Source organism: Poecilia reticulata, chromosome 9 (genome assembly GCF_904066995.2).
Source record: "Poecilia reticulata chromosome 9, P_reticulata-male-v2, whole genome shotgun sequence".
Classification (NCBI taxonomy): domain Eukaryota; kingdom Metazoa; phylum Chordata; class Actinopteri; order Cyprinodontiformes; family Poeciliidae; genus Poecilia; species Poecilia reticulata.
In genome coordinates this window covers 11,714,770-11,740,821 of record NC_088838.1, presented here as the reverse complement: position 1 = coordinate 11,740,821, position 26,052 = coordinate 11,714,770, and the positions used below count along the sequence as shown (strand labels likewise).

The 26,052-nt window shown below is 41.9% G+C and overlaps 1 protein-coding gene across 2 annotated transcripts; it reads left to right on the top strand.

Moving 5' to 3' along the window:
- The first annotated feature begins 560 nt into the window (after nt 1-560).
- rorb (RAR-related orphan receptor B) lies at nt 561-25,932 on the top strand. 2 transcript variants are annotated; one of them, XM_008419135.3, is made up of 10 exons: nt 561-1,576; nt 17,106-17,191; nt 17,306-17,447; nt 18,117-18,548; nt 19,014-19,135; nt 19,314-19,446; nt 20,269-20,376; nt 20,477-20,587; nt 20,900-21,012; nt 21,141-25,932. In XM_008419135.3, the coding sequence occupies exons 1-10, from the start codon at nt 1,570-1,572 to the stop codon at nt 21,303-21,305; spliced, it is 1,419 nt and encodes a 472-aa protein (XP_008417357.1). In that variant the 5' UTR covers nt 561-1,569; the 3' UTR covers nt 21,306-25,932. The 2 variants fall into 2 exon arrangements, with proteins under 2 accessions (XP_008417357.1, XP_008417355.1); XM_008419133.3 differs by lacking the exon at nt 561-1,576 and adding an exon at nt 16,478-16,566.
- The last annotated feature ends 120 nt before the right edge of the window (nt 25,933-26,052 follow it).

The following is a 26,052-nucleotide window of genomic DNA, read 5'->3' as shown; positions in this document are numbered from 1 at the left end:
AGTCAGTTCTCAAGAATTGTTTTTTGTCAGTACTTATCAATTGGCCGCCCACTCTTGCCCTATATTTACTAATTAGAGGTAAACTAAAAACCAGCTTTGACTCATTCATGCATCGGCTCCTCTGGACCCCTGAAGATGTGCTGTGGTGTCTGGAGCCAAGATGTTAGCAGCTGATTCTCTAAATCCTGTAAGCGGCAAGGTGGAGCATCCACAGATGGTTCAGCACATCCAACCAACATCTCAAATTCGCTGTTGTGCTCTTCAAGCCATTTGTTGATCCCCATTTGTTTTGTCTGTAAGAATACTTACTGTAGGTAGGCAGTATGTGTCAAAGAAACATCTAGAAGAACTGAAGGTTTTTCCACTTAGCATCTACCAATGCATCACACAAACTATGAGAGGAAACTGATTCATCAAAAAAACACCGTCATCTTCCACTGGTCTATACAGTTTTGATGGTCATCTTAACACTGCTGGTTCTGGATGGGCTCAGCATGGGCAGCTCGACTGCTCTACGATTATTTAGCAGCATGTGCAAACAAACTGATGCACTTTTAAATTATGACACCTTTCTATGGGGCAAACTGGTGAGACTTTTCGATTCCCACGTATATCAGTAAAGTCTTGCCAGGTATGTGACTTCTGTCTCCTGTCATCCTTCCTTTGAACACCTTTGATAGATGCAGGCCACTGAGGACCAAAATCCTCCCAATTTCCAGTTTTGGAGATATTTGGAATCAGTAATTCATTTTTCTGCTTTGGCTTTGAGGACAAAATGTTCGCATGCGGCCTGAGGTTTCCCACCTGCATCACAAAATAGTTATTGACTTCACCTGCCAGGTCATAATGTTATGCCTCATCTCTGTGTAAAGCTACTGGAAGTCTGTTCTTGTATTTGTTTATATAGTCTGCCAATGCTATTAGTGCCCTCCCGCCCATCTAGCTGCCTCTTTGAAAACTGTCTGGATCCGGCCCTGCACCTTAATTGCACAACAGTGAGTGGCTGTAGAAACTTTACTGTTCTCAGACTGTGTGTGGGGTGTCTGTCTCTTTCTCTGTATGTGTGTGTGAGTGTGTGTGTTAAAGCTCCGGGAAGCGCGCAGATTGCAAGGAGACAGTGGGAGGAGCGGAAAGTGCTCCAGTCCAATCCGGGCCGCCGGGTAAAGCCTCTCCTCTGCGCTCTCCCCTCCCTCAGCCCGCAGAAAACAGTGAAACCCTCCCATAGAGGTGAGAGCGCAGATGTCACGAGAAAAGCGGCCACACGACCAGAGCACACCGACCGACCTCAGCCCGCCTCCCTGCGCCCCGGTCTGGGATGCCTTTTTAGCGCAGACACGCTTGCACTCAGGGCAGCCGCAGCAGCAGCAGCAGCAGCCGCAGCCAGTGGACGCTGACGCAGATCATCCACGCTATTTTTTGCCGCCGCTGTTATTTTTAACCAAGGATCTTTGCCACCCCGCACACAGCACCGCACAGAAGCCCCCCTGTTTTTAAGTGTTTATTTTTGTTTCTTCATGACTGCTGCTTTGGGAAGCGAGCCTCAGCACCAGCTCCAGCAGCGCCAACACGATGCGAGGTAAGACCATCATCCCCCGTGGAAATACGCGCACGCACGCCGAGCGACACGCTTTAGTCCACTATCGACTGAAGGGGGGAGATAATTGTTTGTTCTTTCCAACTTTTATTCGTGCACTTGCCACAACCACCTTACAGTGCAACAAATAACTTTGTCTCCTCGCCTGTTTACTCAGGAATGCAAATCGACTCTTAAATCCACTCGGATCTGTGATTACAAATTAAAAGTGGCAGGATTTGCACGTAAAGTGCCCGCCGGAGTCAGCCAGATTACATGCAGAAGTGAATTTATTTTAATGGGTTGGTTGTAGGGGGGTGCGGGGGGGGTGATCAACTTAATTGAACTGTGTTTGGGGGATTATAGAAAACTTTTAAAACGCTCCACTAACCCATTTCACCCCGCACACACACACACGCGCGCGCGCACACAACCCTGCAAGCGCACCAGCGCCGTGGATGTTCAACTCCAATGTCAATGTCGTCCTGTGCGCACACTCACGGTCAAATACGCACAATTCACGCCCTGTGTTTAACGCAGAGGTAACACACTGACCCACGGTTAACACCGCCGAGAAACAATTTCGTGAATGGAAATTCGATTTAAATAAGAAAATACGTTGTTGTTTTTTTCCCGCCCCGTGTTTCTCTTTGAACATTTTTCTTATCCAGTTCATTATCGGTTTATGTAAAAGAAAAAAAGTGTTAAACTTTTGACTTGCTTTTCTTCACTTTGTGCAATTAGTTCTTTTAGAAATTCGCTCCACCGTCCAAGATGGGATGACTGTGGGTTTTGATGTAGATTTTAAATAATTATGTTTTAAATGGCTGAACTCCCTCCTGGTGCCACTTATAATATGACACAGGAAAATAATTTTTGAAAGCATATTGAATGCTTGGACCTTTGTGCATGGAACAATTCAAAAGATGCTTTTATCCACTTCTAAATTTCACATAAAACTGCATCATGAAATTGTGTAATGATCTGTATGCCTTCAAAAAGCAGTTGTACCTACTGGAGGGAAACTTTGAAACAGTATATCAGTGAAATTATAATACATATTTGTGTTCAATTGACAATAAAATGTCAGGACATATTTATAAATAATAAAATAATTAGTAGAGCAGCAATATTCTTAAATTTCATCAGATATTGTTATAAAGTTACAGATAAGGCCTTCCCCTGACCAATCCCGATTTCTGATTCTCTTTACAGTTTGAACAATTTTTCTTATTTCTACAACATAAAAAGTAGGAAAAAAGTGGTTGAGGTTATTTGATAAAGGTGATAGTTTTGAAACCAACAGACACAATAAATAATAAATATCAGGAGTGTCCCAATTTATGCATCACGTGTCCATAAACTTTATCTGATTTTTATCCAACTCCTAAAAGTGCATCAAAGTGCTGTTGGTGTTTATAGAAAAAAAAACTGAGATTTTTGGATACTCTCTGATTTCCAACTATTTGGCCTGCTGATCAGTGACAAGAGTCAATCAGGGGGAAATTGTCTGATTTCTAGATGATTTGTTGAATATTTTCCCCCAAAAACATTGACAGTTTAATAAAATGCCTGTGATTTAGATTTTTTTTTATTGTATTTTTTTTTTTTTTACTGAAACAGCTGCTTAAACATGCAAATAAAAAAAAACCTTTTTACATCATAATGTCTTATGGAGCTATGTGCTACAGTAGCTTGAGGCCATCAAACCTTGAGCCAGTATCTCCCCCCCCCCAACACCTCTCTCTGTAATCCCATGGCAAACGCCTCTCTCATCCACCTTGTATTTTGTAACGTTCTAATGGGTCTTGCGTCCACTCTCGTGCGCAGAGGCTTTTTGGGATTGGGGAAGGGGGGGGGCATACCGAAAGCTCCTGCTTTCACTTTACAGCCATGCACGGCAGAAGAGGCCCCCGAAGCGTCTCCCTCTCCCCTCTTTCAGCATGGCCCCTCCTTCCAACCTCTCTCTCCTCTCTCTCTCTCTCTCTCCATCTTCCTCTCTCCCTCTGCACGCCCCAAAGGGTTTTGTCAGATAGAATTAAATCAGTGTGGGTTGTGCGGCCCCCGCTCCCAACCTGCATATGCGTGTGTGTGTGTGTGTGTGTGTGTGTGTGTAGTCTGGGCTGCCCTTACACAGAAATTTGCTCACAACCAAGGTTATGAAAAATAGAGGCCTCTCATGAGCCGTGGTAATTAACATTTAACAAAAGCTACAACTCCTGAAGCCTCGACCGAAGATGATGTCACCACATCACCCGGCGTTGGAGCAGCCGGGAATAAACAACCGACGGTGGCGTCGGGAGACGCAACCAGCATCTAAGCATGTGCGTTGCTTTAAGAAGGGTCAGCGTTAAGTAGACTAGTTAACCGTGTCTGTACGTCAATGTGCAACGTGATTTCAGAGATGACTTTGACAACGCTACATCGTTTTAATTGTAACCAGGCAATACTTAATAAAATCAAAACCATTTACTATTTAACCACCATACTGTCACTCAGTGAAATTACAAATCTTAAAAATGTGCCAATAGTCATTTGAATGCTTTAACCTCATCTATATTCTTAGCAAATGTTTCAAAAAGGTCAAATGAATGCATTTAGGACTTAAATAAAGATTTTAGCTGAAGCTTAAACAAAAGTTTTGATTCACTTACAGTCACTCTGACATCAGCGCCTAATATTTAATTTCTCTCTGTGACTGCTTCAGTTTTAGCCTATGAGAGATTTACAATCCATTAGATGCTTTGGGGTCAAGTGAGTTTACAAACAGATGTGCCAAAAGGGAGAGCAGGGGAAAAGGAGATCTATGAATCAAAGTTTCTCCTAAACTTCCCTTCTTGGAGCCGTCGTAAGGTGATGACAAGCAACTGAAGAGGGCCGGAAGTGTTTGAAACTGTCACCTGGCAGTGATGTATCGCAGAAAGCCCCCCAAAAAAACTCACTCAGACACACAGAAAAAGCTGCTGTGCTACGCATGACGGCCTCATGCCAATAGAATTAGTCCCATCCTGCTTCGCTTTGGAGGCTTGTGTGAGCATCGATCTGTCCAGCTGCAGAGCATCGCGGTGATCAATTTTTAGTCAAAGCCAACGGAAACAGTCTGTCTGGATAGATCTTTGGAACATAAAACCTGAGTGGCTTTTGATTGGGTTTGATGTTAGAAAGTCAAATTTAAGGCAACGAAAGACCTCAAGTGTCAATTATCAGTTTTCTGCATGCATTGAACGTGAAACGGCTACTTTTAATGATTTCTTATAAGCGATAACAACACGAGCTTTAACTTAGTATTTTTTAACAACTACCCCACTCTGAGCAAAGTGTTCATGGAGCAGACAGAAAAAGTGATGTTGCCTCACAGAAAAGTGAAAGGCAAAAGAAAAGTCCATGTGAAGACACCTACTGACTACATGTGGCTGCAGGATGTTTGGGCTGATAAAATACCCCAGTTTAGCTAGACTTTCATGCATGAATCAGAAATGAAGGCTGATGCACTGAGAGATCGCAAATATTGGGGATTTCTATACATTTTATCAACAGGGAAAAGAAAATCAGATTTTCTTTTGACTGGTGCTGCCATTAATTGTGTCAATGTGATCTCTGGTCGATTGACCCATGTATCTGCACACAACCACAAATCATTATATATGAACTGGAAACACTTCTTAGTTACTGTTAAGCCAGCCAGCTTACAGACTCATTGCAAAATAAGTTAGGGAATCAGTCAGTTAGATGTTATTTTAAGCAAACTGCAGCTTTCCACTGCTGCCACCACCCAGTCAGTTATTGCACCTGGCCTGAGCGGCTCCGGCTGGCAGCGTCGCGTCGCCCTGTTTGTGGTCAGCTTCCAAGCAGAGGATTGTTGTTTGTGTTGTTTATTGTTTCTTTTTTCTTTTGTTTTTGTGCTGACTAATGGCCCGGTGTTACGTAAGACGAGCAGAGAGATTACCCCGGGGCCCATGCAGGCCACGCAGTTAATCCTCCAACTCAGCCCTACTGACTGACTGAGGTACCACCAGAGTGCTGCTCTAACACACATTCAGGAGTCGCTCCTCGCCGTCTCCACGTCTGATTCCAGTCCTCGCCGAGCGTGCCTTCCTGACCTTTTCCGAGACGGCGGCAAAAAAAACGTGCCAACATGTGTGGCCTGGACACGAGTCCCACTGAGATGCTATCACGGCCCGTGTTTGCGTAGCAGCAGCTTGTGTTGATTTTTTTTTTTTACTCTGCGGCAGTCTAGAGGGTCTCGCTTTTTTTTTTTTTTTGCAACAGTCAATTTTCTTCTCTTTGTTAAATCTTAATACACACAAAGCGCGGGCCATACGGCACACTTTGCTGTGCGTCTCTGCTTTATCTTCGCCGGGAGGGATTCCAGCCCGAACCGCTCCTAGACTCGAAATCTTCCTTGAAGTCACAGAGTCCTCTGACAGCTCCTTCTGTTTTTGTCAGCTTTACTCATCCATAAAGGCAGTGTGTCTCAGAGGGTACTGTGATATTCAATATTCACATTTATTTATTTTTTTTTACAGATTTAGATTGAAATAAAAACTGAGACGGGGGTGGAGGGGCGACAGGGGGGCGACAACGCTTCGTGAGCTTGGAGACAAAGTAAAAGATGGAGGGCGAGACAAACATTGGTCCAAGGTCACAGAGTGAGCTCAAATATGCTTCAGTAGTTAATTCAGCTGCTCTCATTCAACGTAGCAATTATATTACTGTCAATAAAACATCAGTTTAGTCATAATGAGGAATCTGAATGGGAATCCCTGAGCCGCACCGGAAAACACACAAAGAGAAAGGAAAGAAAGGAGAATGTGAGGGAGTGAATGAGTGAGATAAGAAAGGCGGGTAAGTATGAGAGAGACTTAAGAGTTATATAATCACACAATTGTGGTCATATGCATACTTCTGCTTGTGTAAGAACTGGGGCCTCATGCAGAACAACAAGGGAGAGTGTCCTAAAGGCCTAATTTGTGTTTATCTACACGCACGCCAGCACACACTGCACACACACACACACACACACACACACGCACAGATGCAAACTTTCACGTCCTCGGATTGCACTTCCACACCACAGCCTTCCTGTGCAATGAATAACGCGAGTGCCTGCAATAGCTGCATCCAAAGTCCATGCTCGCAAACCACCTATTAGACTTTAGCTAACCCTGAAAGCTGATTAGTTTATATACTGAGGGAGAGACTGCGTGTGTGTGTGTGTGCGCGTGTGTGTGTGTGTGTGTGTGTGTAAAACACTCCAGCCTTTGTATTTCTACCTAATTGAGTGCAAAAATCTAAAAATGCTTTTGCATTGTTCAGTTCTTATCATTCTTGAATAGGTATATTTCCACAAAAAATGAAGCACATAAACAATAATTTTATCCATTTTTTTGCACCAATGAAAATCTTCATAGTGACTCTGAAGGTATAAAATGACAGATGAAGTTTGACTGTGTGCACAATTTATCTCCAAAGTGACCACAGCCAATCCTCTGGGAAGGTGTTCCACGGTAGCAGTAGCACGCTGCAATAAGCCTATAATATGATTGAGCCTACTGTTGGCATCTTTTCTTAATGACAAAGATTAAACTGTTTTAGTGCTGCTAATCTCATTGAGGGGACTCTTATTTGGTCTTCCTGCCTTTCTCTCCTCTTCCCGGGCCGCGGCTCTTCAATCTTGTGCGCATGTGTGTGAGAGAGAGAGAGAGAGAGAGAGAGAGAGAGAGAGAGAGAGAGAGAGAGAGAGACTGTTGACATTAGGTCTGCCGTCATTCACAAAGAGAATACAATTAGGAAGCGCAGACCGCTGCTGCCTTCGCTGCTTTCTCAGATTTTAACGTTCAGAAGACGTTCTGTTGAATCCTCCCACCGGAGGCCAGGAGAGCAGGTGAAGAGAGGAACGGGCCGGGTCGAGTCAGAGCCGAGCCGAGTCGAGCCGTTTGATAATCTTTGTGATCAATTTGCCTCTGTGAGAGATGCCCCTGGGGGCCACTTTGGGGAGAACCTTGTTAGGCTGAGTTAAATTGTTGCCCGAGGCGAGCTATTAGCGGCCATCCCTGGGAGAGGGCGCGCACGCGCGCACACACACGCACTCGGTCGCACATGTGTGCGCTCACACACCCACTCGCTTTAACAGCCGCTATAAAACACACATGCATTAAAGTCAATTAAAAACAAACGCAACGCTAATTGAGAACTCAACCAGATCTCTATTTAATCAAGAGATTGTTTTTGTGCTTTCTCTGTGCTCAAAAGGTGTTATGAAATGCTTATAGGAGAAGCACCAATCGATTGGCTCGATCAATTGAAATGCTGAAAAAACTGATTTTTTTCTCTATTTATTGCATGCATCAATACCAAGAGCTTCCATCCTTTTCTGAGTGCAACCTAACTGCATACATTTTTATGCACATTTATTTAGCTTAATAAATTTTAAATAAAGGTCATTATGATATGATTCAAAGTATAAACCTTTTTTTTTCTTCAATATTCAAAACTACCACATACTTCCAGGAACCCAGACCATATATACTGATTTACTTTGTGTGTAACGATACTGTGAAGAACAAAATCTGCCTTTGCAGGTGTAAAAAAAAAGATCACTAATCAGTATCAACTAGAAAAACTCAGTCAGTAAATCTTTTTAAAAAGTCCTTACCTGCAGATAACTCGGCGTTATAATCATTAAAAAATAAAATAAAATACCCTAAACCGAAACAAAAATTCTGCTCAAGGCAAGACCTAGGCTTTGGGACATAAGTTGCAGGAACGTAACTCTGCACACAGAACTTAAAAGAAGCACAACTTAGCACAACGTAGACAAAAGAATAACAACAGGTAGCTTGAGGAAACATGTTTTCCTTTTAAAATAAGAGAAATGTAGGTGTTAAATGGCTGAATGTGTGAAAGCTCGATGGGATGATTCAGTTTAATGACTAAAAACCATGACTAAGTGCTGAACTTTTATTTCTTCTGACAAGTTTTGCCTCTCTGCACCCTACATAAAAGCCTTTCAGGAACATGAATACACGGACACATCATGCAGTCAGTTTTGGAAAGAAAGTGGCCAGTTTTCATTTTACTTTGTTAGCCGTTCCCACTGTGCGCAGCTCTCTTTATTAATGCTTTAGAGTCCATTCAGTCTGATTTATGCCAATGTTCCCGTCTCCTGGTTTTGTTTGAGTGATCGCTGACTCTACAAAGAAAGAAAAGGGGGAAATTTTCCCCATTCTTACGCAAGACCTGAGTTTTTGTCACCCCTCTTCTTGTTTTTCTATTTTTCCTCTGTACTCTGGAACAACCACTTTTCCTCTCCCTTCCCCCTCAAAGACCCACACACTCACACTGTCATCTGCAATTAGGCTCAACAGGGACACCATAGTAAGAGGGGTGCGAGGCTGAGGGAGGACATCCATCGCCAACAGATTATTTTTGACACTTTTTCAATCAGTGTGTGTTTTTTTTCTGTATTCTGTTAAGCGCTGAATGAATTCAACCATCCAAAGCATGAACAGTGTTTCAGCGGCTCTGTATGCGCACACGGCTGTTAACGTGAAGGTAAATAACAAGCTACTGCGTGCAACTGCGTGCGCAGATGGCTGCAAAGCCATCTGCGCGCGTTTCGAGATCGTGTCCGATTCTGCAGCAGACTTGGGCACGGTGATGACCAGATGCAGGCCTCCCACACTTGCAGTTGCTCCTTCCACTCTGTTGAACTCACTTGGTCCTCAAGGAAAGGTCAGGGGCCATCAGGGTCCTACAGGTCACCTAGGGGATTGGACCGTGAGACTGCGTGTGTGTGTGTGTGTGTGTGTGTGTACAGTGGCCTTGAGAGACAAATCTGAGGCGGCAGATGGGCAGACTGTGTGTATACATGCATGCATGCGGGAGTGTGTGTGTCAAAGCAGGGGTTGAGTTAACCCTGTGGATTTTTTCCCACGCCTCTGTCTTCTCTTATCTGTGCAAGGACACATGCTGCATTGGGGTGTAGACGATGTGTGTGTGTGTGCGTGCGGGTGTGTGTGTGTGTGTGTGTTAGAGGTTAGATGGGGGAGGGGGCAAGTTTGAGAAACATACTGTAAAGTCTGCTGCTTTCTTATTTTTTTTTTGTTTGAAAGTGGTTTGGAGTGATGAATGCATTTGAGCATGTCTGAATGTGCGCCTCAGACTGCCTGAACGTGTCTGCCTGAGTGTGTGTGCGAATCGATGCTCTGGATCACAGCCAGTGGCCCCCTTCTGTTCCCTCTCTATGGCGTCCAATCACACCGTGGCACAATATTCTCTGCGCAAACTGCAGCTGATCCCAGACCTGCTATCTGAGCAATTACCCAGAGTGCTTTGGGGCTGCACAGCAAGCTGGACAAGCTCATGCTCTCTGACATACAGCATAGGTGTGAGTGTTGGGGGTGGGAAGGTGAGAGTGAATCTGGTGTGTATCTGTGTAAGAGGAAGAGAGAGGGTTAAGGTGATGGTTGGGGTTGGTATGTGTGCGTGTGTGTGTGTCCATATAGCAACAGTGTGTCTACATTAAAATATGGATGCCGACTTGGTTGCAATGGGGGGAGGGGAGATTGGCCCACTGGATGGAATTATGATTATTACTATAATACACTGCACAGCAGACTCTACAGGGTAGGAATGTGTAAACATGTAGACAAATAATAGGGAGGTTTAGGTCAGTATGTCAGCACTTTGTTACTAATCAGCGCAGGTCATGGTCAAATTAACCAAATTAAAAAAACCTTCCAGCAACAATCAGCCGGTAGAGATTATGATTTATTGGGATTGTTTTGCCATAAAGCTTATTCGTACAATGAGTGACTTATAAAAAATTAATTGATAGAAAATTGTTGATTGTCAGATGTGAATTAAGCCAATACATGTAAACTGCTGTAAAATTACTATATAAATTGGCAAAGGAGCCGAATGACTACCACCTAATCATAAACTCATCTCCGATCATTGATTTAAAAAATGTCAGAAAACGACTATATCCAACCACCAGCTGGGTTTTCAGTTAACCAGTTAGATATTTGCTTTAAATCTGAAAAAAAGTTTTTCTCTTGTTTGCAAACCATCAAAAGAAATCCTAATTCTCTGAGTAAAATGGATGCTGAATATGTTTTTCCCTTTTCCATTTACTACTTTGTAATTTTTGTCATTATGTATAAAAAACCACCTCCCACAGAATATTTTACTCTGACCATCATTTCTTACCAATGATTTAAAGTATTCTTTTATGGTGTGTTTGTTATTCACTGTAAGAAAATGTGATATTATGCGGTTTTGGTCATTTCACATCCAACACTTTCAGCCAAAAACATCAAGTGGTTTGAAAGACCAAAATTACAAAATTGTAAAGTGGTTGCATGACCAACATCTGGTCAAGCCCACTAAATAAATCACAGTTTTCAATTGCCTTAACAAGATGCTGGTCATTTTCTTCCCATTTTTGTACCTGATTTGGCATAAAACGACCGAAATATTCAATTCCTATGTTATCGGTATTTTTAAAATTCTTCTCATCATCCGCTGTAGAGGATTGCAGGTTTTGATTTGATCTGGGGTAATCTGAGGTTTCATTTAAGATGACTAGTCAAATCAGGGATTAGAACAGCAGTCAGTGGAAAATGGGTGTTATTTCCTTCAGAAAAAGAATTATGCGTGAGACTAAGCACTTAAATGATGAAGTAATTTAATAAGTAAAGAAAAATAAACTGATGCGATATGGTTTTACTAGGTGCATGAAGTCAAAGTAGAAAGTACATAATGGTAATGTGGGAACAAAAAGGGTTAACAATTGGTAAGGTGGTAAATAAACAAAATAGGACAAACATGATACTTTATAAAATAGATTTTCTAAAAAGAAATGTAGCAGAAAAACACGCCTTAACCAGTTCAATCACATCCGAAAACATTAGTGGGACTGTAAAGGTTGGCATCTGTGGCACAGAAGTGGATGTGCAGAATGAAAACATACATTTCTTTAAGGTAAGCCGAGAGTCCGCCACTCTCCTTGCAAAGTTCTCGATGTCTCAGACAGGCGGCAAAGGGAAATAAGAGTAAAACAGCACCCAGCAGACCAAATGCAGCTCTTCATTGATTTTAATAGGACAGTATGATGTGGAAACATGACAGGAGACACAGGGGAGATAACCCAAGCAAGCACTGCTGTAAGCTATTCCCAGCAGTGTGCATTAACCCACTCGGCAATCGTGCCACCAGAACTTTTCTCCATGTTTTTCATCATCGGCTGCGAGACAGAGGGGGAGAGAAAGAGCTTGTTTCTCTCTCTAAGCTCAGTGAGATAAGACTGAAACAAGGTTTTCCCTGAGAAATGGAAATAGATCACAAAACAGAGAAACTGAAAAGATTTCCCAGTCACACAGCCACTTATAGCGAGGCGGAAGACTCAGACACCAGTGAAGAAGTCAAACAGACTCAAGCGAAGGGGATGATCGCATAATTCAACGGCATATAGGCATCCAAGATCAGTGCCGCAGCTGTTCGGATTTAACAAGGAGGTGGTGGGGGGTAAAATGCCGATCCCCTTCATTTTCCCCAAAGATATCTAGTTAGCTGGGAAGCAGCTATACATATTTTTTAATGAAGAGCTACCACCCACATTCACCTTATCAAATCAGCCCTCGAGACTACAGCGGGAGTTGTGTTTGTATTTCTGAAGAGGCTGGCACTGGCAGAAGTTAAGGCAGAAAGTGATTTCAACTGTTCTATAAACTGCAACACTAAAAACGCAAAAAAAAAAGAAAGAAAAAAAATCTCTACTGCGCTCCCTGGTCTTGTTGCTGCATGACTCTGTTTTGCTTTGGGTATGGCTCTGCTGTAGCTTTCTGCAGGCGCTGTGAATGAAACATGCATGTCCAGTCTGGCCCTTTGGCAACACCGACAGCACACGGAAAGCAAACAAGTACAGCAACATCTAGTGGCCTCTCTCTGCTGTTGCACTGTCCGAACAGAAAGGGACGCCGTCCTTTCAAATCTCCCAGGAGTTGTGCGACGCAGCAGCGCGCGTGAACACTTGCACGCTTCGGAGTGAGGAATTGCAAAGACGCTAGTGCAAGGCAGCTGCCGTTTGGTGTGGCGTGATGTAGATAATTAGGACTCTATTTAGAGAAAGGGCCAGCCTTGGAAATACACAGGAGATCCTTACTTCATTAAAAATCAATTATAACAACACACGTGCCAGCTCAATGCAGCTCTCATGGCCACAGTCTGTTACACACAGACACACACACACACACACACACACACGCATGCGTATGCAAATGTGCTTATGGGCAACTCTAGCACTACTATCTTTGTCTTCTTTGGAAAATACACCTCTAGTAGGTTCTCTCTCAAGAGATTGTGTGGCGCGCCTGATCCTCCTCTTAGCTAAGATATCGCCAGCGCTGCAGTCCTGCTCTTACATAATAACCTCAGGATAACACTCACTGTCCCGCTGGCTGCGGATGCCGTCAGTCACTCTGCTCTGACTGGGTCGGCTTAGGTCAGAAAGAAGTCCCCTCCCACCCCTGATAAAAGACATGCAGCCTGAGGGAAAGCAGAGTGGAGTGGAGCTTTTCCCGCTCGTGTTTTCCTTGCAAAGGGGGATGCCTGTCAAGGACGGCTCGTGGAATCTCTGAATTATTCTTCTTTCAGTTCAGTTTTCTGCTCCGGCCTTGAAGCTCCGGGTTTGCCTCTGTAATGTAGAATCATGTCTCACATAACAAAGCATCGTCGGTGACTTCCCTTTACGCATAACAAATGGCGCGTCTCGATTCTGTCACGTGTATAAAAACGCCGCTGAAGTTCAAACTGCGTCGATGCAGAAGTGGGAGTGTTTTCATGAAGCATTTACAAAACCTCAGCTGCTCGGATAGGGCCGACAGACGATCACTGATGACATGTTCTGTTGGCTTCACATGTGGATGACATCACTTCCTCTAAGAGTGTGACGGTTTAGCACATCATTGCTTCGACATCCAGACGAGTACGGCGAGTGGGCGGTCACCCTGGCAACAGCGATGCTGTCATGACTGTCTCTATGTATCCCACCTGACAGTTGCCACTGGCTATAAGCGTAGCGTGCACACGTACATGCACACACACATGCTCCACAATGCTACACTCCCACACGAGCAAGCAAATACAGTTTGTCAAACACACACACACAAGGACCCATTCATTACTATTCCTGGCATCATTTTTAGAAGTTAAATGCTCAAAAATGTCTCTGAAACACGTACTTAAACAATGCACAAGCCCACATGCCCAACCTCTTTTGGGCCTCATTATGTGATACAAAAAAAGAGAATAATCTCCCGAAACATGGTGAAGATGGGATGTAAATGCAAAAAGAGCTTGTTTCGACAGCCATCATGAACTGTGTATAAAACTGCATGCACATCACACAGCTGTGAGTGTGAAGTAAACACAAACTGCTTGAACACAAAGACCTTCACTTTGCTGCAGAGGCACAAGATGACCAACAAGTTTGAGCCAAATAACCAAAACCAAAAAAATCAAGACAGAGTGAGATAAGTGGTGAAGATTGATAAAACATATATATATACCAACTTACTTTATTATAGCCACGGACCATGAGATCGATGTATAGCAAGGTTTTGAAAATCTGGTTTCCAATCCTCAACCATTTTCCTTTATATCACACCAACGGACATAATTGCTGTTCAGCTTCTTGTTTATCAGATTAATTAGTGTTTGGAAATATTATTAATTATACATTTTAGCTTTAGTCTATGTATCAAAATTATTTTAAAAAATGGTAAAGATACCATTATTGGAAGCGTATAATGTACATTGTACACTTAACGTCAATATATTTGCAGTACAAGAAATAGTTCTTGATTTTCTGCTCTAAACAAAATGCTAACAGGTCATGTTGGTGCATTTCGTTTCAAAGTTTTGTATTAAAACCTTGAAACCGTGACACTTTTTGAAACGGTTGCCACAGAAACGGACGATCTTTTGTCCATGCTCACATCGTTACTGCTCCGTCTCCTGACTGCTGCTCACGTTTGGTCTGTTGACATCATCCGTTTCTCGGGTGGAACTGACCTGTTTTGCGGCCTATTAATAGTGCGTCACAGACCCACGTTCATTGACAGCTCTATTTGGACTCTGTGTGCTGTCCAAGTCCAGCACTCCACTGTGACCCAGTTTGCAGCCGGATGGCCGAGAACTGGTGGAAATGGGTCACATCATGGTCTGCACCAAAACTCAAGAATATGAGCTCTTTTTTTTTTTTACTTCGGGTACTAAAGACCTTTATTTAACAAATAATGTTTTGATATTGAATATGCAATGAACACGTGATGAGGCTAATTAGATACAGTTAACCCAAAATTATTTATAGATTTGGGTTTAAAGTAATCTTTAAGTTTTATCAACATGTTTCTTCTGACTGAATATAATGTTATATTCAGTCAGAAGAAACTGAATATAACAGTTTCTTCTGACTGAAGAAACCAACTGAAGAAACTGTCAGAAGACAGTTTCTTCAGTCAGAAGAAACTGACCAGGTCAGAGTTCAGACCTGGTCTGAACTCTGACTTGAATTTGAGAGAGAATCTCTAGATGGATCTAAAGATTAGGGTGATGACAAAGAGGCCATCCAACCCCAAAGATAAATCACCTCATCACCAGTGGAGCAGAGTAAAAAGCTGCTCACCAATTATGTATTATTTCATTACTGTAACGCCAAAAAAAAAGTTTTTCCACTGGTAAAAAATATTTTCAACGTTAAATCTTTTATTAAAATGTACATTAAAAAAAGAAGACATTTTTCTGATTTCGAATTAGAAACAAACTTCTTTGCAGAAAGAAAATAATTAAAAACCTAAATCTGCCAGGAGGTTGAATCATTTTGATTGTAACATTTTATGCCTTTTAATGACCAGAAGGAGACAAGAGAGAGTGAATGACAGGAAAATGAAAATGATAACCTGTTAAACAGACTAGCGAGTAATTGTACCCAATCACTTGGTCCTTATTTTAGTAAATATAGAAATCTAGAAGTAGATATATAGGTAAATGTAAAAGTGTCTTACTGCAAATAAGCTGTCAGTAAGATGAATTATCTGTCAGTAGAAAACCCGAGACTGGACTTGGTTTTAAATGTTCTAAAAAAAAATTATGATTTGAATCTAATTTTCTAATAACCCACCATCACAATGAACTGAAAAGCAGAAAACTGTGAACATGCTTTTGCTTATCATTTTGTTCATTGTTGGACGTACATCTCTGTCATTAGAGTTTATAGATAGCAGCGATCGGCTGTACCTGCTCAGTTGCTAGACAGACAGAAATGACTCCATTGATCCTCATAAGTCATTATCCAATTATGCATACTGCAGACTCATTCTACCACAGACACACACCTGTACTCTCTTTGTATAGAAATACAACTATACTTATATGCATGGCATATTTATAACTGACATATGTATGAAAATGCACCTTTGGACATATTAAACATGCATATAAAAACACACAAGCAATGCAATAGAAAGTATTGTATGTGCATCAATGAGGTAATAGTGAAAACCACTTGCAGGAAGGCTGCATGGATTCACCACGTCTGCTTGTGAACCTCTCAGGAATTTCCCAAATTCATGCAGGACTTTCCCACAGGTAGGACTGTGCAAGGAGATTAACACGTCAATGGCTGTTTCAGCCGAGGGTAAGGCAGCACTCAGCAGACGAGGGAACCAGCTCATAAGGAAACAATTTAGGATTAGTTAGGCTGTCTAATCTCTTTATAGAGACTGTGCCGCCTCAGCAGCATACCTGCCTACCTCCACATCCACATACAGCCATCATTTCATGGGGAGCGGCGTTGCGCTCCGTTCGCGTAACATGGCCGGTCGCACTCAGAGACAGAAACAACAGGTGTTTCTCTGAGCCGAAGTAGTTTCCGTGTCTCTATTCTGTGCCTTTTTGCTTGGGAGTGCACATGGAGCTGCCTCTTCACAGTGAGTAAGATGACGTAGTTTGACGAGTGCATCTGCAGAATGGGAGTTGTGAGAGACAACAGAAAAGATGAACATGAAGAGAAAGTGTGGCACTTCAGTGATGTAACCGGTTTTCTCATTATGGGACAAGCCTTTTAACCTGCGGGGGTCTCTGCACTTCAGTCCAAACACAAAGAATCCACACACAGTCGAGTCATGTAGTGTTGTGTGTGGATGTTTGTGTGTGCACGTTTAGTGTGCACTTATGCAGCCATAAGTGCCCCAGTTAGCAGAAAACTCCTGCAACGACATAAATGCCCATATGTCACCGTGCCCTTGTGAATTTGAAGTCACACACAAATAGCATCCAGGGACACGTTGTGAGCTCAATCAGTCACTGGTGGCAACTTTAAATGAGACCCCCAACAGGGCTGCTGGACCGCTGACTGAACAAGGTGGAGTTCAGGGGGAGCAAAAGTCTGCGTTGAGTCCTGGACGAAATTTTTAATCCAAATCTTTTCTGTCTTCTCGCTATGTTCCCCCCCTCTCCCCCTCCACAGCCCAAATCGAAGTTATACCATGCAAAATCTGCGGAGACAAATCGTCGGGTATCCACTATGGAGTCATTACGTGTGAAGGCTGCAAGGTAAGATCTAATATCCGAGGAGGGGAAAGGAGTTGCGTACTAAATTATACGGCGCGTGTGCTCTACAGGTTTCCCAGTGTTGATTTCTTGTTGTTCTTGTTGACTTGTAATCAGGGTTTCTTCAGACGGAGTCAGCAGAATAATGCCTCCTACTCCTGCCCCCGCCAGAGAAACTGCCTCATCGACAGAACCAACCGCAACCGCTGCCAACACTGCCGTCTCCAGAAATGTCTCGCCCTAGGAATGTCCAGAGATGGTGAGACCCCCGTTCGCCTCCATTATTATATTTGACGGTGTTTCTTTTAGGGCTGCAAGTAAGGATTAATTGAGTAGTAGATTATTCTGTTGATTGTTTTGAAGATTAATCAGACAAAGAAAAATTCTACAGACTTTTTGTTAAACCACTTAAGTCTTTTTACACAATGTTAGAAAATTCTATAATTTATACATTAAAAGATGCAAATAAACAACTAATTCAATTCCTTTTCTAAATAAGAAAATAAAGATTTTAGTGCTTAAAATGCATTCCTTTAGTGAAATCAAACTGGGTGAAGGTAAAACTAGGTAATTTGAGAGTTTTTGACAAAATATATTTATAAAGGTGTTTTAATATTAAATGCAAAATCTATATCTATATATATATATATATATATATATATATATATATATATATATATATTTATATATAGTATATTGTGCAGTTTTGGCTTAATTATTTCTCCGACTATGTTTTTTTCAGCAAAATGGCTTTTTTTTTTGTCTGTCAGTAAACAATTAGTCAATTACTAAATTGGTTGTAATGATTTAATTTTAATGATCGATTCATCACGATTAATCGTTTCAACCCTAATTTCCTTACAAAGCCTTATTGAGCCCGTTTCAGTAGCATTTTTACCACCTTAGCTTCTACTTTCTGCCCCTACAGCGGTGAAGTTTGGTCGCATGTCCAAAAAGCAACGAGACAGCCTGTACGCAGAAGTCCAGAAGCACCAGGCCCGGCTGCAGGAGCAGCGGCAGCAGCAAACTGGAGAAGCTGAAGCTCTGGCTCGTGTTTATTCCTCCAGCCTAACCAATGGACTGTCCACCCTCAACCATGAAATTGGGGGCACGTATGCCAACGGTCACGTCATAGAGCTGCCCAAGGGTGGCCACGTCAACGGCGGAGGAGTCCCCGGCGGCTACTACGGCATGGACTCCACCCAGCCGTCTCCAGACCAGTCAGGCTTGGACATGTCGGGCATGAAGCACATTAAGCAGGAGCCCGTTTACGACCTGACGCCCGTGCCAAACCTGTTCAGCTACGGGGGCTACCAGGACAGCCAGTTTGGGCCGCATAACGTCAGCATGGGAGAGCTTGGTAAGGAATGAAAAATTTGCTCTACGGGAGCTGCAGATACAGTAGTAATGGCTTAATCCTCACAAAAAATAAAAAATAAAACTGCTATGATCTTCCTCATAGGAAATTAATCATTACCCTCAAAGTAAGTCTGGAAGAAAGTGTGAGTCAGTGTTCTAATCTGAAAGCACAACAGGAGATCGGGCTGGCTTATGTGGCTAGCTGACAATGTGTCATATTACTGTGAGGATACCTCTGGCCGACAGCACATACTTAGTCAAAATTAAGCACTTCACACCCAAATCAAAAAACTGTGGAATTATGCACAAGAAATACTTTAGCCTCTTCCTCTAAACTCCAGCTGCAGGACTGCATGTAAAGAAACGCAGGTTCCTTCAACAATTCAACTGTAAATAAAAATAATAATAATTTAAGTACACTAGTGTGGTGTATGCAAAATATTAAGTGGCTAATGCTCTCTTCCAGACCGGATCGCTCAGAATATCATCAAGTCGCACCTGGAAACATGTCAGTACACAACAGAGGAGCTACAGCAGCTAGCCTGGCAGACACATTCCTATGAAGAGGTCAAGATGTACCAGAGCAAGGTGAGCTTTCAGGACATGTTGCCTTTTTTTTTTGCAGTTCTCTTCTAAAAAACCATGATGGAGTAGAATAAAAAAAACATTTGCTAAAACAAAATGTAGCTTTCAATCACTTATTGATATGAATGCAAGTATGTCAGCATAAAGCTCACATACCTAACCTGGATTTGGGTGCTTGCAGCCACGGGACGTGCTGTGGCAGCAGTGTGCCATCCAGATCACTCATGCCATCCAGTACGTGGTCGAGTTCGCCAAGCGCATCTCAGGGTTCATGGAGCTGTGCCAGAACGACCAGATCCTCCTCCTCAAGTCAGGTGAGCTGTAAGGACCAGGTGTTGCTACGTTAGCAGAGTTTCTGCTCATTACAAAAAACTATTTTGCGCATGAGAATTTTGTTTCTGATTTTCACAGATGGAGCTCAATGTTGAAATCAAGTCAGTTTCTGAACCTCATTTAGAAATGAGTCCACGTTAAGTCTAAATGTAACCCAGATTTAGATGCAATTATTTGTTTTTGGCACTTAGAGGTTTACTTATGCATCACATATAATTACATAGAAACTCCAATGGATATCTAATATGTTATGCAAGTCAGATAATTACAAAAAGGCATGAACATAATAACATAATAATATACATGTTTGTGTGGGTATTTTTATTAAGACCAAAGGCAACATCACCCTGTTTGTGAGAGAAAATGATTTATTTTACAACTACTTTAAAGGCCGGATGATTGCACGTCCAGGTGTTACCAAAACAGAGAATGTAAATGCTTATACCTTCAGTCTGTGATTTCTACGACGGTGGCAAAATTTCTAAATCCTGCATCCTCTACGACAAAGCGGTTGAAAGCTTCAGCTTTCTTGTTATCTCCTGAAAGTCTCTTTCTCTCTCACGGCCTGAATTTACCCAAAATATGTTTCAGCATGTCTTATGAAAAATAGTTTCCTTTTAAACAACTTTCTACATCTTCTGTGCTTTTACTGACTCCATTAGAAAAATATATATTTTTTTTTTAGTTTCCGACTGGCTGATCACTGGTCAAAGCTTATCTAGCTGAGAAGGGATAATTTCTCTTTGCACTTCTGAAAAACAATCTCTCTTGATCAGTTTCCAATGTCTGAATTATTCTTCCAGGTTGTTTGGAGGTGGTCTTAGTGCGAATGTGTAGAGCCTTCAACCCTCTTAACAACACTGTGCTCTTTGAGGGGAAGTACGGAGGAATGCAGATGTTTAAATCTCTAGGTACCACATTTATTTTTATGCATTTTTTTCTTCAATAATTGACAAAGCAGAATAAGTGTTATAATACTGTCACTCATCTGATCTCCTCCGTGTCCTGAAGGTTGTGACGACTTGGTGAGCGCAGTGTTCGACTTTGCCAAGAGTTTGTGTTCACTGCAGCTAACGGAGGAGGAGATTGCGCTTTTCTCAGCGGCTGTCCTAATTTCCACAGGTCAGTGTTCATCCACGGCTTTGACAATAGTTTATCCAGCATATTTAAAAAGAAGCAAAACAAGATTTTTACCCTGTTGATGCTCGTCTGTAGGCGCGGGCCACTGTCAAGGTAAACCGAGGTTTTACAAAAGTCATGGTTTCAAAACTGCTAAACTGATGAAGTGTTACCCATTTCTCCTATTAGAGCAATGCAGTTTTAATTACAGAAATTCAGTTTATTCAGTTCTGCCATTGTGGAGAGTGGTAAACCATGTGTGCATCTGCTCTGTACTTTTTCCACTGAGTGAATCGGTTAATCATTTGTTTGCAGATCGGCCGTGGCTGATGGAGCCTCGAAAAGTCCAGAAGCTCCAGGAGAAGATCTACTTTGCTCTGCAGCACATTATGCAGAAGAACCACATGGACGAAGATGCACTAGCCAAGGTGGGTTGAAGGATTTATTAAACATATTTCGCACAACAATCTGAACTCCGACAATAGGTTGTCTGGTGTCAGAGATGGTTGGAGTAACGTAAATATCTTGCTCTTGATCATCTCTTCTCGTTTGGCAGCTGATCAGCCGGATCCCCACACTGTCCGCCCTGTGTACGCTCCACACCGAGGAGCTTCAGGCATTCCAGCAACTCCACCCAGAAACAGTGAACGTCCTCTTCCCTCCTCTCTACAAGGAGCTGTTCAACCCCGACCCGAACTCTGCTATGGCCATGCCTAAGTGACCGTCCGTGGTCCGAATGCAACGAACAGCTGTCGAAAGAGGACCAAGAAATTACGTCAGCTTCGCCTGACGAGATGCTGGCGGAGGCATCAACCGCGTCATTCTGGCAACCACAGATTTCTAAGCTCCCCCCCCCCAGGCTCGTCTCAGGCTGGAGGGTGAGGATTCGTCTACTAGAAACTTAAAAGAGTTAACGCCAACAACACTAGGAATGTCCTGCACTTATCCCATTCTGTTCACCGATACAGTCTGAAGAATGTATATACAAGTGAAGCGCGCCCCGAGCCACGACCTCCGAGGGGCTTCCACGTGTCTCCTGAACTGAACTGACTAGAAATGTACAGACTTTCAAGATAACTAGAAACAATTTTAAGCTGTTGATTTTTATTATTATTTTTTAAAAAGGTGGGTAAATACAATTGATTTAATCTTGAAAAAAATATATTTTATTTTTTTTTCCTTTTTTTCCCCCCCAATGATAACATTGCAAATTTGGAGAAGCTGGATGGGGGAGGGAACTGTGGATTTAGAGAAGCTATTGTAGATATTCTTCTAGTCGAGAGCGGATTCCAGTATTATTTCTTGTTCTGTTAAAATAAGTTAGTCCTAATTTAAATATACAGCAGTCCAGAGAGGCTGACGATACCTTGTCTATGTGTTTTATTTTATTTGATAGATTCTTGTGTACAGAATTTTGTAAAGTTTGAGACTTGTAAAAGAAAACTGGGCAAAAACTGGGGGCCAATTTTGGGTTTGTGGATATGCAGAAGCCTTGTCTGGATTTTGTTCATATGTATAGAAGGTGTTGCTGTCCTTCTGATCAAAAGCTATTGAAATGTAAAGAGAGAATATGAAGGATTTAAACAGAAAATAATGGCTACTACTTTTCAAGGTGAAAATATATACATAAATGTTTCTATTTTGCAAGGGAAAGAATCTGGCAGATTTGCCGTCCTATCAGTCGTTTATTTCAAGCTGCAATAATTATGTCCAATACTAGGTAGATTGCTGTGGAACAATCAATCAGAATGAACCAATCAGAAACCAGGACCTCACATTGAAGCTCATGCCGTCTCCCGACCTAGCCTGCTGTTAAATACGCCTGTCAGGACTTTCTCAGTAGGTTTTGGAAGATATGAATAGATACAAGACAAAGACATGTCATACATGTACTGATGATCCTTAAAAATGTGAAGAAAAAAGAAAAATCCACGCAAACTTGAATTGAAAACACTTTTTGATGGCTGAAATCTAGATGGGTGCTGTTCGCCCTCACCGTCCAATTTGCACAATCCAGCCCAGTGGGCTGCGAATATGTAGGACCCTTTTTTCTAGAAAGCAATAACTTTCACACAGCATGGTCTGGTCTTTTTCCACTCCTTTCCCTTGTCTTGCACCCCTCTTCTGTCAGCTGTTCAAGAACAGGGTGACAACTTTAATTAAACTAAGGATGCAATATGTCGTTTGCTCTTGATCTCCAGTTATGTCTCAGAATCATCTGGGTACGCGTTCCCCTGCTAACACCACTGTGTTTTCAGTGTGACAAAATCTCATCATTACAATGTGAACAAACGCAGCCGCCAATGATCTCAACACCACATGTAGCTGAGCTTTAACGTTGGCCGCTTTTGTAGAAAGTTGTGTTAGACAATCACATTTTTTTGCCCTAACTGAGTCATTCCAATAACTGTTAGCACTTAAACGCTGTACCTTTTTTTTTTCTTAGTTAGTGTTTGGGCACTATGTGAAATTACTCTGGGCTTGAGTTGGCCTTAATCCTTGTGAAGGAACAAACTGAAAAATCAATACTAGCCACTGACCAAAACGATTCCCCCTTTTCAGCGAGAGTTTACCCCGACGTTGGGGTGGGAAATTATCATGCGAATTGTTATGAGAAATCAAATTTAAAAGTAAAAATTATACCATATTTATGACATAAATGCTTCCCCTTTCAACAGTTAGTTTGGGTCTCATCAGTTTTTAGCTTGTGGGTTGAAAAATAATTTTAAAAAACTTTGGGAACTACAACTCTAAACACTTACTGCTACATTTAATGCTCAACTCTTTGCTATATAATAAACAAAATGACAATCTAGCTCAACTGTTTTTTTCTTTGTACCTCAGATTTTGATGCCATGCTTAGTGGGCTGTGATCTAGTGCTATGAAGCACTCTAAATGGGTTTCTCATGCTTGAAAATGTTTTTTTTTTTTTTTTTGCACAGTGGCCAAATCCTCCAGCTGATATAAACAGGGACACAGATTTGTAATCCATCAGTTCAGCATCAGTGACACTGGGAATCATTGCATTGACATCTTTCTGTGCATGTTTCCAATATAGTGGGGAGGTGGGGGGGAAACTAAGGAGCAGTCCGTTCCACCATTAATGTCGTTTTTCTTTTAAAGTGCAGCGGCTTTCATTGAGCCCCGCCCACAGATCAGAGGCCAGTCGCTCTTAAAGACAATCACTTCGTAAACACTCGATGCACTACGCAGCATCTCTCAGGGAGCAGCTCTTTTTCCTCACTTTGCATTAAAAGAGGGTTTAATATTTTTTGGGAAATTTACTGAAATAAATAAATAAAACTTTAAAAGAAGAACTTTTTAGGATTTTCAACAAACAAAAAAAAATCTGCCCAGACAAGGCTTTGATAGACTTGTGTCTATATTTGTATGTTTGTGCGTATGTGTGTAGAGGATGAATTCACTGTCCGTGTTTTGTAGGGAGCCAGAGTTCACGATGAGCGATTTATACACCACGAATGGGGGCGGGGATGGAGAAAAAAGTAAAAAAGAAAAACCATAGAACATGTCACTGTGCTCTTGTGTCATTGAGCTGTAAGCTCTTGCTTGCTGGTGAAGTCACTGTCACAGTGGGTGAAGTCCACTGGTGGGACAGCGATCCTGGGACAGTGAATTCCAACTCTAAAGTTTTTGCGTCTTGTTTTTTTTTTTGTTTTGTTTTGTTTTGTTTTCCCTCGTTAGACTGTGAATCAAAGGGGTGGAACGGGGAGCCTGCAGGCGGGGTGGGAGGGACGGTGATGCGTTGGCAAGAACAAGTGGTAACCAACACTGTAAGTAAGATACTGTAGCAATAAGAACTGGAGGCATTTACTACTGTCATGTTTGCATTGTAAGATTATTTTTATGTTATTACTATTTACTATTATTATTGTTCTTATTATGACTACTATTCTTCTATTACTATTAGCCTATTGTTGTTCTGTTCTATTTGCATGACGTTTCATTGCAATGAAATATTCGGGGCTTATTTGTGTTTCCTCCTCTCTTGATGATGCGAGGTAGACGTTTGAAACGGTGGGTTAAGGGTTTAGGGCAAATTTCACACCACTTTATTAGTCAGTTCAAAACAAGTTTTTCACATGCTGAATTAACTTTTTTTTTTAATAAAATGTCTAATTTATATGGAAACAATTTGACATTTGTCATCGGAAATGAAATGTTTTTTTTTCCCACCCTCTGAATGTGTGGATTACTACTACAAATCAGTGAGTTAATCTTTTCTAAACTGGCCTTTTGGAAACCCTTCACCTGCAGTAGGGGGAGTGAAGGGTGGGCAAAGTGGGAGGGGCTGGGGGATTATCTACTCTGAATGTTATGGAGTAGCTTGTTCAGCAGGAGGGGAGAAAGGGGCTGAACACATCACGCGCCTTTTTACCGCTCCATCAACACAGAATGACATCACTGAGCGCACAACAGCCGCCGCCGAGAGCAGCGCGGACATTTTGTTACAGCCGATTTAAAAGCCACATTTCATACACTCAGTCAAAAACCCACTCCAGACCTCCTCCTCCCTTTTATGAAGAAAACGTGTGTAAGCTTGTGTGCGTGCGCTAGAGAAACGGAAGAGAGTGCGACGATGTTCTACTCTACCAATGCTTTGTAAGACTTTCTTGATGCATTACAATGTCTGTGCAATTGGGAGTAGTTTTGAAAATTGTTAATTTATTTTTTAGAATGTTTTTTTTTTTTTGCGTCCCAGCAAGAGCAAAATGAAACAAAAAATGTAGCAATCTGTCTGGAAGCTGAAAGGTATCCGGGCTGCAGAAACTCTTTTTACACAGATCTTAAAAGAAGATGGAAAAAAAAAATACCAACTTTAAAAAGTCTTTTGTTTTCAAAGTGCCATAGATAGTGAGGAGATAAAGGATTGGCAGTATGGGGCATAGATGCTTTACTGTGTGAGTTTACATGAGAAACCAATAATAAAAAATAGGAGGGAACTCAAAGGAAAATGTGTACTGATGAATCGTTTTTACATTTTCTGCTTTTGTTTTTCCCACTTGTTGGGGACTCTGCTGGACTCTGAACATCTGGCTCCAATATATAATAAAAGAAAAACACACAGTTTGAGCCTCCATTTTCACTTGAGGAGAATGCATTTGCATGCATGCGTATGTTATTAAGGGGAGTCCCACACACCCAGAGCTGGAGGGCCAGACTGGGGAGAGGTTCAGAGCTTTGCGGAGGCCTCAGTGAGTCCTCCTTTGAGATGTACATACAATGTGAAGGTCTGAAGTGATTTTTGTTAAATTCTATATTTTATTGCTTTTGTAGACATTTTGTTGTGGGAAGAAAATAAATAAATAAAATAAATTTTATGGGTGCATCTCTGTCTCTTTTTTTTTTTTTAAGTTTTACGTTTTGATTTTTTTTTATTTGAGCTACAACAATTCACAGTGTGCAATCTTACAATATATATCAATTACTTATTCTTTACAAAAAATAC

What these genes read in the sequence shown, in the direction of transcription:
- rorb (XM_008419133.3), top strand. An exon ending in CCTAGGAATGTCCAGAGATG is followed by an intron (nt 17,448 to 18,116) that starts GTGAGACCCCCG and finishes CTGCCCCTACAG; the next exon opens with CGGTGAAGTTTGGTCGCATG. An exon ending in ACGAAGATGCACTAGCCAAG is followed by an intron (nt 21,013 to 21,140) that starts GTGGGTTGAAGG and finishes CTCGTTTGGCAG; the next exon opens with CTGATCAGCCGGATCCCCAC.